Here is a 12,609-nt window from a genome sequence, read left to right on the forward strand (position 1 = left end):
CTGGGGGGTGGCAGAGAAATCAATTTAAAGGGGACTTGCCAGCTGATATCTACCTGTGTCCCCTGTTCCCCCATACCATGTTATAACCATCAAATTCTCCACTCCCCTTCAACGGCCACACCTGGGACACAATCTAAAAGCCTGCTCTCTCTAGCCTGCCTGGTATGCACCCACACCTCACACAAAGCTCCCTCCCCCTTGGTCTTGCATGCCATTCATACAAATTTTCTTAAAAGTTTTTTCCCTCATTTAAAGCTCATAACAGCCCTATGAGATAGGTAGCCACAGGTCACTTGACCTCTTTGTGCCTCAGTGCCCTCATGTGTAAAATGGGCACAAAGAAGCTGAAGAACTTGTCCAAAGGCAGAGCTAACTTAATTCACTCATTTGGTAAACATCATTTGTTCATGGAAGAAACACCCATTCATGCACTCATTCCCGCTGCCCCATGGGCTTTCAGGGAACAGTGGGTCAAACTCAGACAGGGTAGGTATGAAAGAAGTGAGAAGTTCTGGCCATCCTCCCTCAGGAAACTATGGGAAGGTAGCAATGACAGGAGCAGGCCGGCAACTTCAGAGCTCTGAGGGCTCAGCAACCCCTCTGTCACATCTCGTGTCTAATTGGTCTTCCTGCAAGGTACAGCAGGGATGTCTCTGCCCTGCAGGGGGCATGTGAGAATCTCTTGGGGCCTAAGAGTTTTAAGATTCTCCAGAGAGGACATAGGCTTAAATGGTCAGAGAGCATCACTCTGGGGAAGACAGAACAAGCTAAATTCTGGGACATGAAGGAAGGAATAGTGGGAGGCAGAGGAGCTAAGAAGGGTCCCCGATGAGGGCCCACACAGCACCTCTGGTCAGGGCCGAGGCAGCCTGGCCGTCATGAGCCTCCTCCCACCTGTCTCTCCCACCTGTCTAGGTTGCGGTCCAGCTGGCTGAGGCCAGGGGCCAGCCGCTCCTCCAGGATGTTGTTGATCACCTGCTCTGGATCGTAGCTATAGTGCTCCAGGCAGGCTAGGATGAAGCCCTCACCAAGATCTGGCAGGAGGTCCTTCACTTGGGAGATGAGCGAGTCCAGCTCCACACCATACACGGCAGGGCCCAGGGCAGCAGCTGCCCCCATGCACTGTGGAGAGAGCCAGAGTGAAGGAGGGGAAGGCAAGGCCAGGTGGGTAATAGGTCAACAGGCCCTAAATAGCATTGGACTAGGAATCAGGGGACCTGGTTTGAGGTCTGGTTTCAAATGGTTCAAGGAGATAATGCACATGAAGTGCTGAGCGCAGTGCTGGCATAGACTAGGATCTCCATAAATAGCTGTGGCTTCTACTAACCAAGGTAGAGCTTTTTCAGCTCTAACGAGTTGATGGCTGACATTGGAGGGGAACAGCAACCACAAGACATGGACTGTGTGGTGATGTTCTCCTTTAATTATATGCTTATCCATAAGGGGGATTCAGTTTATAGACTGCTTGATGTGGCTTAATTTTATTAGGCTTTTCATTTAAGGAAATTCTCAAATAAGAAATAATAATAATAATAAAAACCTGCCATGACTCAGATAAGAAGCCCAATGGGGAAGAGGGCGGGGAAGGGAAGAGGGGGCTGTCATTCTCCAAGGTTCTGCGACAGTGACAGGGCCTGGGCTCTAACAGGAAGAACAGCAGCGCCTGTTATGGAGCATCGAGGGCCAGGCAGGTTCAAAGTGCTCCATGCGGCGGCTCTGGGAACCCCAACCACCTCACAGAGACAGAATGGCGGCTAGCTCCATCTTATAGATGAGGTACTATGCTCGATATGAGTGACATGCCTAAGGCCATACAGCTTGTGAGTGGTGGGACCAGGATACATCCCTGAGCAGCCTGACCCCAGAGACTGTGTGGTCTTAATCCCTGTCATGCTGCCTCCTGTCATGCAGGGAAGAGTCCAGGGCTCAGTGGCCAATCAGTACAGCCAAACTTGGTGAGTTCTGGAAAAGCCTGGAGAGGAAGCACTGGGTCAGAGGTTTCCAAACTCACTCGGCAGAGCCCTGCAGTCTCATGCAAGGCCTTCCAGGGAGGCCAAGAGGTGAGACCAGGCACTGGTCCCAACTGCAACCAAAATAGCTCCACTGTGATCTGTTCAGAGGAGAATGCCAAGAAGGACTTCACATGGAAAAAGCTCCATTGCTTCATTTGATAGAGGGAACACTGAGGCTTTGACAGCTTATGAGACTTATTTCCTCCTCACTCCTGGCCCAGCATGCCCTCAGCTAAGGACTCTAAGGCAGCATAGGGCTGACCAGTTGCTCCAGGCTGTCTATTCTAAAACACACCTTTTTCCCTGAAAGTAGAATCAAAGAAGGGAGGGTTCCCGCTGCCCTAATCTCTCAGACAGGCCAGGAGGGGCTGAAGCAGGAGGAAAGCACCACTCCAGACACATACCTCCTCTTCCTCTGAGTTCTCTGGATGTGATGACAGTCCACTGACTGGCTCCGCTGTTGCCACGACCCCATTAAAATCCTCAGCCACTGGTGGGTCTTTAGCATCGGTGGCTTTCTGTCGGTCCACCCCTTCCCATGCACTCTCAATCGCCTGGAGAATGTAGGCAGTCCGCGTCTCATCTCTATGAGGATGTGTTAAGGGGTCTTTGTCTTGGGTGCCGCAACCCTGTCTCCTCAGCTCTGAAGTGGCATCATTTCTCAATTTCTCTCCAGGTTCTGATCATATGGCTTCTGCCAGGAGCTGTCTGGGCTGCATTCGGTGGCACCTGGGCTGCATGGGGAAACAGGCCACATGGGCCGTGAAACCCAGTACCTGCTACCCAGCAGAAAGCAGCAGCTCTGGGTAAAGGCAGGGCCAGGGGCTGGCTTCAGAGTGTCTTGGGACATGGTGTTTAAATGAGCCAGTAGCTCCTCCTCTGTACTGATCTCCAGGAAGAAGGCCTAGTGGGGCATTGCCCCTGGGCTTCCTGTCGAACCAGCTGAGGGCTTTCTGCAAAGGCTGGAAGCACACAGGGTATCTCTAAGAAAGGACTGAGCAACTTACCCCTGCTGCCAAAATGGCCCATGAGCCTGCTCTTCCATGTCTCCTCTCCCTATCACCCTGCACACTGCCCAGCCAGACATGTGGGAGCTGCCCTGGACTCTCCCACTCTACTTCTAATTGAAACCCCTGTAAGCCATCCCTGGATGCCAGCAATGGCATCCTCACCAGCCCCTGTGCCTCACAGAGGTCCCAGGTCAGTCTGTTCTCCTCCCTATGTCAGATAGAGCTTTTCCAAAGTCTAAAACTGACTCTGTCACCCCTGCTTTACACCTTCCCGCGGCTCCCCAGTGCTTGCACGGCAGAGCCCAAACTTCTCAGTGAGGATCATCCTAGGGCCATGCAGGTCCACTGGCACCCAGCTCATCTGCCACATCCTAACCCACTCCCGCTAGACCCCTTTCCTTCACCCCAACTCTGCGATCTACACAAAAAGTCTGTGGGCTCCTCTGTCCTCCATCTGCTGGGAACACTTAGCTAGGGGTGTGGCCATCTCCTATTCCTTCTGTTGCTCTCAGTGTAGACTTTACTTCCATGTGACACCCCCACCCTGAGCTCTGCTAGGTTAGGTGCCTCCCCTGGTTTTCCCATGCTCTGAATGTCTCCCATATGACACTCTAGCTAACTGCCTGTTTACTTGTCTGTCTTCATCACACAGGCCCAGACACTCAGAAACACCTAGAGAAAGCAGGACTGTACCTCCCCTGTTTCAAGGACCAGAGCAGTCATCTCCTCCAGAAATAGCGGCTGGGGCCTTGGCGGGGGTCTAGGGAAAGCTAGCTGACCTGTGTGTTCTGGGGTAAACCTCCCTCTGCTCCTTTGGGTTCCAGTGGCCCATCTCTGACCTGGTGAGGCCAGGCCCCATTCCAGTGGCTGTGGTAGAAGGATACAAGGTTGACGACGCCTGCTGCAGCAAGCTGACATCATCGGCCACTGGGAAGAGCACATCATAGTCCCGGAGGAACCTGCCAGACAGAGACCAGATGGGAGGGACAGGGCTGGGGCCATAGGGGCACTGGTTTCCTATGAGCCACTCCCTGTGTCTGCTGCCCAACCACAAATTCCAGAAACTTAGACTGTAGTGATTACAGCAGCAGCTCTATTATGTAAGGTCTCGTGGGCACTGATGAGAGCACATGGGACTGTCCCACTGCTGGTCCCAGCTTAGCCACACTCACCTCTTCTCCTGTAGCAAGGAGCTGAAGATCTGAAGGAACTCTTCGATGAAGCCCTGAATGCTGTCACGGCTGGAATAGGACACCAGGGAAGATAAGCTTACTCAATGCAGATGATATGTAGCTCCTTTCCCAACCCACCCTGCCTGGCCCCTTGTGAGGCCTGTAGCCAGTTGGAGGAAAGACGCTTTTTTCTGGGTTTCCCATCTCTGCTCAGAAACCCAAGAACAGGGGAGAGGGGAGATAGAGTAAGGAAAATACCCCTGCTGGGCTTGGGGAGGGGGCTGTTCCACCTGGGGAGTGGCTCCCAAGGGCTTACTTGCTTTCTAGGACGGGGAGAAGGCAGATCTGATTCAAGAGGATGTGAAATATCTCCAGTAGCTTCTTCCTGGAATGGGAGAGCCTCTGCCACAGGTCACTTAGCAGTCTTTGAGAGCCAGAGGGGTAAAAAAAAAGAAAGAAATTTGAGAGACAAAAAGGCGTGGAGGGAGCTTATTCCTAGCAGTTGCAGATTCTCCCGACCTCACCACCCCTATACACACCCAGGGCTGAGAAGGCTTCACAATTCACTGTTGACAGCAGCTGGGAAAGGCTATAGGCTCTGATAGGCCGGGTGGTTCCAGAGCCACCTCTGAGCTCAAACAGTGGGCCAGTTAACAAGAACTTGGCACAACAGCTGAGCAGGGAAAGGCCTAGATGCAGGGGCCAGTAGGCTGCTAGGCAGGGAGGCACCAGCTGAAGTTTTACTGTCCTTGGTCCCACCTTCTTGTCTCAGAGATGCCGATGCTAAAGCCCAGGAGGGCAGGGCCTGTGCTTAGGCCTCTCTCACCCACAACAACACTCAGAGTTTTGTCCCCGCCTCACTTGCTGTCTTCAAGTCTCCTCTTCTTAATTGCAGACTCCAGCTCAGGAATTGCTGTTTCATAAAAGGAAGCCAGTCTGTGGAGGCACACATGGGTTAAAGAAAGGCTGGATTAGTTCATAAATACCACATTTCATTTGAAAATCAAAGCAAACCCAAGGGAGCAGGAAAACTCATTTTTTGCTCTCAAGTTGTCGCCACAATTTTTGCCTGGAACCACCCTGGCTCTTCTCCAAGTTCACCCCAGACTGTCCCACTGTGGCTGGTCCCATGAAGAGCCTCATAGAAAGTAACCTGGAGCTACGTTCCCCCATTCAGATGAGAAACCAAGGCCCAGATGGCCTCATTCTAGCAGAGCAACAAGAGGGCCACCCAGGACTCACTGAGGTTTGAGGAAAAAAACACAAGGTCACTCTTTTTCATGCTCAAAAATTGCCAGCAGCTGACTACCTCCTATGATATCAAATGGTAGTTCCTCTAATACATCCACACCTGGCTCAGCATAGCCAACCTTGCTTCTCGCCCTAGCAACCTCACACCTAACCCCAATTCAAATTTAAACTTTCTATTCTGGTTTTTTTTTTTTTTTTTAATAAATTAAACTAACAAGATGCCACACAGTTCTAGATCATGCTCACACAAGCGAGAGTGATCCTTCAGTTCCTTCCCAGAACTAAATGCACAGCACTCAGGATATGTTGTTCTTACAACTTATATGCAGCTATCTCTCTTCGGTAGTGTAATTCTATCTATCTCTGAACATCTTAGCCTCTTAAAGCCCAAAATGTAGCCTATATGCTTAGGAGAGTGCTGAATCTGTAGCACGTAATCTGTAAACATTTGTCTGTCAATTAACTGGCTTCTGGCAACTTCTATCCTAGCATAGTGCCATATGAAGCAGAGGGTAACTAGGCCAAAAGAGGCAGGCCATACTAGGCCCACAGCACGGCACATAGAAGACAGAGAAGGCAGGTTACACTGCCAGGATACATTGCTGGTGGGAGGGTAAGCTGGAATAACTTCTGTGGAGGGTGATTTGGCAAGATCTTTAAAAATTTAAAGTGTATATATCATCTGTTTTTGCAATGCTACTTCTAGGAATTTATTCCTCAGAAATACTTGCAAAGGTGCAAAATGATGTGTTTGCAGTTATTCTTTATAGCTTTTTTGTAACAGCAAACAATCGAAAAAAATCCAGTCCCATACAATGGAATTCTACCCAGTCGTACCAATGACTGAAGGTGCTTTATGTATTGTTATATATTAAATTTAAAAGTAAAATGCAAATAGTACATAGAGTACTCATATGCCAGCACTAAATTTTTTAAAGAGGCAAGATGATATAATATGCAGTTTTGCTTATATATGCATATGTACATGCATGTTTATATGCATATCTCTGGAAAATTCCACAAAAGAACTAAGGACAATGGTTGTGTATGAGGAACAGAACTGGGGAAGGGGGAGAGGGAGATTTCACCATATATTTCATACTTTTAGAGTTTTGAACCATGTGAATATTATTCACTCAAAAAATTAAAGGACAGAGAGGGCTATATTCAGATATACTCAAGTATATACTGAAGAGGAAGGAAGAGAAGATTGTTATGAGAGGGATTAGCTAAAGAGCTGTTTGGTGACTGTAACCCCTTGCAGAAAGTTCTCTAGGACCGAGGTTGCAGCATTTGCTCAGTGGCAGGTTCCTGGCTTCCAGCAGTTTAAACAGGCTGGGCCAGCCCCAGGCAGTGTTTTCCTTTCTTCTTCCTCATCCTGAGATGAGTTGAGCCATTGCCCTGCCTCAAATGTCCCTTGCGGGAAAGCTGGCTCTTCTAAAAAGTACAGCCCTCCATCCTCTATCTCCAAAGACCCTTTCAAAAGCAATCTGTGCCTCATTTGAGAAGATGTTTTAACGAAATGAAAAAATGACTATGAAAAGTGAAAATAAGCATGGTATAAAAGTCTAAGAATAACATGATTTCTCATTGTGATTTTAATTTCCTACTTCTTGGGATTTTCCAAATTCCTACAAGCATTTGCCATATTTACCATGAGAAAAGATACCCTTTAAAAAAAGAGAACAGCTACTATTCCGCCCTAACCCTTTTTTTTTCTCTGAAAGCGTAGATCAACACTTTATTCTAACATTCTCTGGGAAGCTGATCAATCCTAACATCTGATTTTCACAAGCTAAGGAGACCCAAGCGGGGTCACAGCACCAGTTGCCATCTCTGACACACATCAGCGCTAGACAAATGCTTTGTTGAAGGGGTGAGTAAGTGAACAGACTGATGGCTGGGTGGATAGACTTGGGCAGCTCCCAGACACTCCTTTGGACAGTGGGGAAAGACGCCTGGCAAGAGCAACAGACGGAGGCCCCTGAGAACAGGCCAGCCCTGCAGCTGCCAGGCAACATGCAGGTTACTGGCCCATGCCCTGCATCCCTTTCTCCCTGCACAAGAAACAGATGCTCATGGTGCTACGTGTGCAAAAGAGGGTCTCCCTCCCTGCCCCATATCCTCCTCTACCTCTTTCTTCATCCCAGAGGGATCTTTCCATGACTTCTTTATATAAAAACCTCCAGCGGCACCCTCCTGCCTACAGAATAAAGGCCCCAATCAATCCCTGCCAGCAAATTCAAGGTTCCACACAATCTGACTACTACTGACTTCTCCGGAGCCATCTCGTTACCTGCTCCTTTTTCTGCTGCCCTGGTCTCCCCACCTACTGCTGCATGTCACACTCCATTCCCTGGCTCCACCCAGGACACTCACTGGGCCTTCAAGAGCTTCATTCCACCAGCCTAGAACACTCTTCTTGCCACTGCAACCTTTCTCTGTCTGAAAAGTTCTATTTATTCTTCCGACCCTCATTCAAGGGTAATCATGAAACCTCTTATTTCACCAGAGTTTTGCCTTCCTCGTCCATGTTCCCAGAATGCTTTATAATACGGCCACAACAGCCCACCCCACATGTGTGCACGTCTGCCAGTTTCCTTCTGTGTGCTCTCTCCTGGACTAAATGCTGAAGTCTACAGACCACTTCTTGTCTATTACTCCCTGGCACCTGCCCAGGATAGGGGCTTTGAAATAAAATAGAACTGAATTGAAATTGCCCTATTCTTGGTTGTTGATTTTTTTATCTCCTCTACACTGTTCTTGGCCAAAAATGGGAATGCTTGTAAAACGCAGGCTCCACATAAGCAAGAGCCTTATCAGTTTTCTTCATGTTTGTGTCCCCACACTGGTGGAGGGCCTGGCATGTTCGGAGCATCCAGTGAATATTTGTTGAATAAAGATGTGAACTAGAACTCTACTTCAACAGCCAGAACTACAGAGGTACCTGTAACAGAAGTCATGTTTCTGGAAGGTTTGGCAAGCCAAAGGGAAGATATCCAGAAAGGCCCAGAGTGTAGTGCAGGTATCACAAAGGTAGAGAACAATGTCCTTTAATTCCTGTTGCCAAAAGAAAACATTAAATTATTCTCCTCTGCCCCTCTTTTACTGTAGAGAGCCTGAGACAAAGTTGACAAAGCCAGGGGTCCCTAACAGGCAGATGCCTTGTGGGGGGTGAGGGAAGAGAACACTGGCTCTAGGAACACGATCTGGGCAAGTTACTCAACCTCCCTAAGCCTCAGGTCTTATTACCGTAGCTCCAATGAGTATACACCCAGTGATCTCTAGAGTCACTTCTAGCTCTAGAATAATATGGTTCTCTCTTCTAAGATGAAGGAAACCCAACCCTGAATCTAAAGACAACACTTGTAGTCCCGCACAGAAAGTGCATCCCAGTGAGGACAAGAATACCAAGCCCACACTTTTCTTACATTTTGAAGAGGGTATTCAGAACAGGGAGTGCTTTCTCATACATTTTCCTGATTCTCCTGACAACTCATGAATTCCAGCTCTTTGTTCTTTCCACTTATCCCTAGATGAAGCTCCCAGAGAAAAATAAAAGCCTGTTAAAATGCTCTAAATGTGATGGGACTAGCTGCTTACAAAGTTGGGGAAAGGGGCTGTGAGCAGGGGAAGAAGCTCCTGGGTCCTCTAACAGCCAGTAAGAGCCTGGGCTGAAGGGCAACCTCACCAGAAGAGGCATGTCGCTGGGGGTTGACCGGCCCCTCTCCTCGAGCTTCTGGGGTGTGGCACTGGCCCCGTCCCTTTGCAAACCACTGTGCTGGAGGATATTGCTGAAGACCTATGAAACACAAGAGATGACTCTCCCACATTCTGTCAAACCAGCAACTAGGACCCTGTCCTGCAGCCAGGGATGGGTGATCTCAAAACTGCCTTGGACTCTGGAATCTATGCCAGTACTCTCAGGACGCCAGCTGAGATAATGACCGTCTCAGAAAGCAGGATCAGAGTAAAAACTTTGTAAAATAGGGATGATGGGGTATTCTTCCTATAGCATTGTGGTTAGGATTAAAAAGACAAAAATGTATGTAATGCCCCCAGGATCCTACAGATGTTATGTGACTGGATAGGCTGGGCAAGTGTATAGTAATAAATATTTAAGATACACATTCAGCAATATAGAATATGTTTTTGGATCCCCTTTAGATGGCATTTATGGTAAATGAACAGTGAAGGTAAAACAGAGCCCACTGTAAAATCATGTAAGTCTTTAACTGATTGTGCCATCTTTAAGTATGTTAGTGTGTGACTATATATAGTCCTCCCTCCCTCAGTATCCTCTAGGGATTGGTTCCAGGATACCCTGCGGATACCCAAATCTGTGGATGATCAAGTCTTTACGTAAAATGGTGTAATATTTGTATACAATTTATGCACGTCCTTCTATGTACTTTAAATCACCTCTAAATTACTTAGAATACCTGATACAATATAAATGCTATATAAATAGTGGTTAAACTGTATTGTTTAAAGAATAATGTCAAGAAAAAAAAAGTCTGTACATGTTCAGTAGACCCAACCATCACAGGCCTAACTATATAGTATATATCAGCAACAATGTAACTTTATTTTTAAAATTTTTTATTTTTTTGCAAGGCAACCCTTGGTTGACCTCACAGATTGCAAGGACCTTGTCAGCTTACAATCCCTTATTTTTTATTTTTTACACCTACAGCACTTGCTTGGTCTTCCTAGGTGGTCTACCACCCAAGTACTAACCAGGTCCGACCCTACTTAGCTTCCTGAGATCAGATGGGATTGGGCTTGTTCAGGGTGGCATGGCCATAGACAGCAACAATGTAACTTTAAAAAAAATGTTTTCATATTTTTGATTCACTGTTGGTTGAATCTGCAGATGCAGAACCCAGGAATATAGGGGGCCAACTGTATTTTAAAAGTTACCATAAACAGTAGGTATCTCTTGGTTTGGGGATTATGGGGGACATTAATTTCTTTTTGTATTTTCTAAATGTTTTACAGTAAATATTATTTTATAAAATGATTCTATAAAACTTCAAAGCCTTCATTCAAGAAACATAGCTCTCTGAGAGGGGTATTCTTAGAGGTTCATATGGCTGTCAGCAAACAACACAAAATGCAAGCCAAACTCTTTTTGTATGAGTACAGTACTGGACAGCCCTTAGATTTCAGTCCTGTTCAAGAGAAGAAAGAATGAATTTGAAGGGGTTTGGTGAGGGGCAGGATCCAGACAGACTGAAGATGAGGCTAGAGGGGGATGGGGGAGTAAACGTTTCTCTCAGGCTCAGGAAAGTCAAGAGACAACATTAGGTGGGGGGTGGTCTGCCTCCCAAGCTCACCCTCCCCTGGGTGGGGCTAAGAGCTGGTACCTGAAGGATGGTGGGCACGGTTTCATCCAGGTCATTGTAGTAACTTGGCTGCTGCATAAAGATGTTTCCTGAAAAGAGAAGAGAAGAAGGTAGGAATTGGGAAAAAAGGGTAGGGGTGGAAAGAACACATTACAAGTGATTGCCAGCATATCCTGTGACCTTTCTCTCTTTTTCCTAAGCCATCTGAACTGGAGCAGCCCTGGCCCCAGGCCCTGCTGGCAGAGAGCTTTAGCCCGGCCTAGAAATTTCCTCGGGGACGGGGAGGGACTTTGCTCTTTAAAATTTAACCTTTTAAGCATCTCTGTCTAGTGAATTACATAAAAGACCTGCCCTGGTCAAACCAGCTTCCCCTGATATCCCCAAGGAGTGATCACACTTGGGCACTCTGCCTTGTATGACGGCACTGGCTTTGGACGTGGGAGTTAGTCATCCAGGGAAATTAGGAGATACGATGATCTCTTTGCTCAAGAAACACTGGATGCTGCAGTTCAGGATTCTCGCCAGGCCATGACTCCAACAGTGTGAGGGGCTCAGAGGAGAAGTTTCTTTTTTTTTTTCCCCCTCTGTTTTTTGATCTCTCACCCTCTGCTTTTGAATTTGCTAGCTGTACTATTCTATCTCACTCAGAGATGAAAGGCCTGCGAGAAACCTAGAGATAGATTTAACACACATTCACAGTTGTTCCTATAAAATGAAGCTCCTCTCTGAGTGTTTACTATCCTCCAAGTACTGCTGCTGTGAGTGCGTAGGTTAGAGCATATGGTAACTGGAACAGAAACCAAATGTTCTGGCTGCCTAAATGGTGAAGGGAGGGAAGGAGAATCACGGCTAGCTGGCAGACGTGACAATGCAAAATGCCAATGCCCTTAAGAGGTCAGGGTTCTTCATCCCGCTCTACTCCTAGTATCTAAGGCTGGCTGATTGTCAGGATGTTCTGAATTCTAGGTGTGCTCTGGCCTTGGGCAGGTCTGTTCTTGGTTTCCTTACTGAAAACCAGGAAACCTTCGCCCTATCCCAGAGGATTTGTAAATGAATGAGCTCAAAGGCCAGATGAGGCTAGATGAGTAAGCAAGTCACTAGGTAGCTGGACTTTCTTTACTTTCCTGTATGCTACTTCTTCCTTGATTCCAGAAAGCTGAGATTTATCAGCACTATAGCTCAGTTCCTCACCACCTCCAGATGGGTGTTGATCCCTCAACCTATGAAAGTATTTTTTGACCATCTGAACCTACCTCTTGCTCCTGACGGGCAAAGAGTAACAGATGTGTTTCCACCAACTTCTGCCCTTCCTCAATACCCTATCGGTAACCTCAAGGTCAAGCCTAAACTCCTGACCATGGCACAAAGAGCCCTGTGAGATCTGGCTCTGCTGGCATCTCCAGCCATCCTCTCCCCATTCCTAGCATTGCATTCCTCCCTCATACCATCCTCAACCTCAGAGAACAAGCCTTGTCCCCTCCCTCTGCCTGGAGTGACCTCCCAGAGCTAGGTCTGACATAAGGCAGGTGTCACCTTCTCTAGGGAGCACCTCCTGACCAGGCATCAGGAGCAGTCTTCTCCTATAACTCCCAGGGCCACACCCTGGTCCCTTGCACATCCTAGCCACCTGACATGAGGGAAGGCATGCTCTCCTAATTCTTCCAGCACTTAAGCCTGAGTAACAGGAATGTTTTACAAGCAGCAAAAGAGATCACGTTTCACAATCTACCCTTGGGGTCTTCAGAGTCCCTTTACTCTCCTTTGATTCCAATGTTGGTGAAGCTCAGATTTTTGATCTCTTCAAGAAATAATTAAA

At 47.6% G+C, this 12,609-nt stretch overlaps 1 protein-coding gene across 4 annotated transcripts in view; it reads right to left on the bottom strand.

The window, feature by feature from the left end:
* Positions 1-12,609, bottom strand: part of ASCC2 (activating signal cointegrator 1 complex subunit 2) — a 38,466-nt gene that overhangs the window by 11,984 nt on the left and 13,873 nt on the right. For all 4 annotated transcript variants that reach the window (XM_039862066.1, XM_039862065.1, XM_039862063.1 and 1 more), the window contains 9 exons: positions 10,815-10,882; positions 9,137-9,247; positions 8,393-8,505; positions 5,056-5,130; positions 4,511-4,618; positions 4,195-4,263; positions 3,907-3,981; positions 2,417-2,597; positions 908-1,122 (listed from right to left, as the gene is read on the bottom strand). In XM_039862066.1, coding sequence (XP_039718000.1) covers positions 908-1,122; positions 2,417-2,597; positions 3,907-3,981; positions 4,195-4,263; positions 4,511-4,618; positions 5,056-5,130; positions 8,393-8,505; positions 9,137-9,247; positions 10,815-10,871 — 1,004 coding nt within the window. In that variant the 5' untranslated portion in view covers positions 10,872-10,882. The remainder of the gene's footprint in view (positions 1-907; positions 1,123-2,416; positions 2,598-3,906; positions 3,982-4,194; positions 4,264-4,510; positions 4,619-5,055; positions 5,131-8,392; positions 8,506-9,136; positions 9,248-10,814; positions 10,883-12,609) is intronic.

Source organism: Pteropus medius, unplaced genomic scaffold (genome assembly GCF_902729225.1).
Source record: "Pteropus medius unplaced genomic scaffold, Ma_sr-lr_union100, whole genome shotgun sequence".
NCBI lineage: Eukaryota > Metazoa > Chordata > Mammalia > Chiroptera > Pteropodidae > Pteropus > Pteropus medius.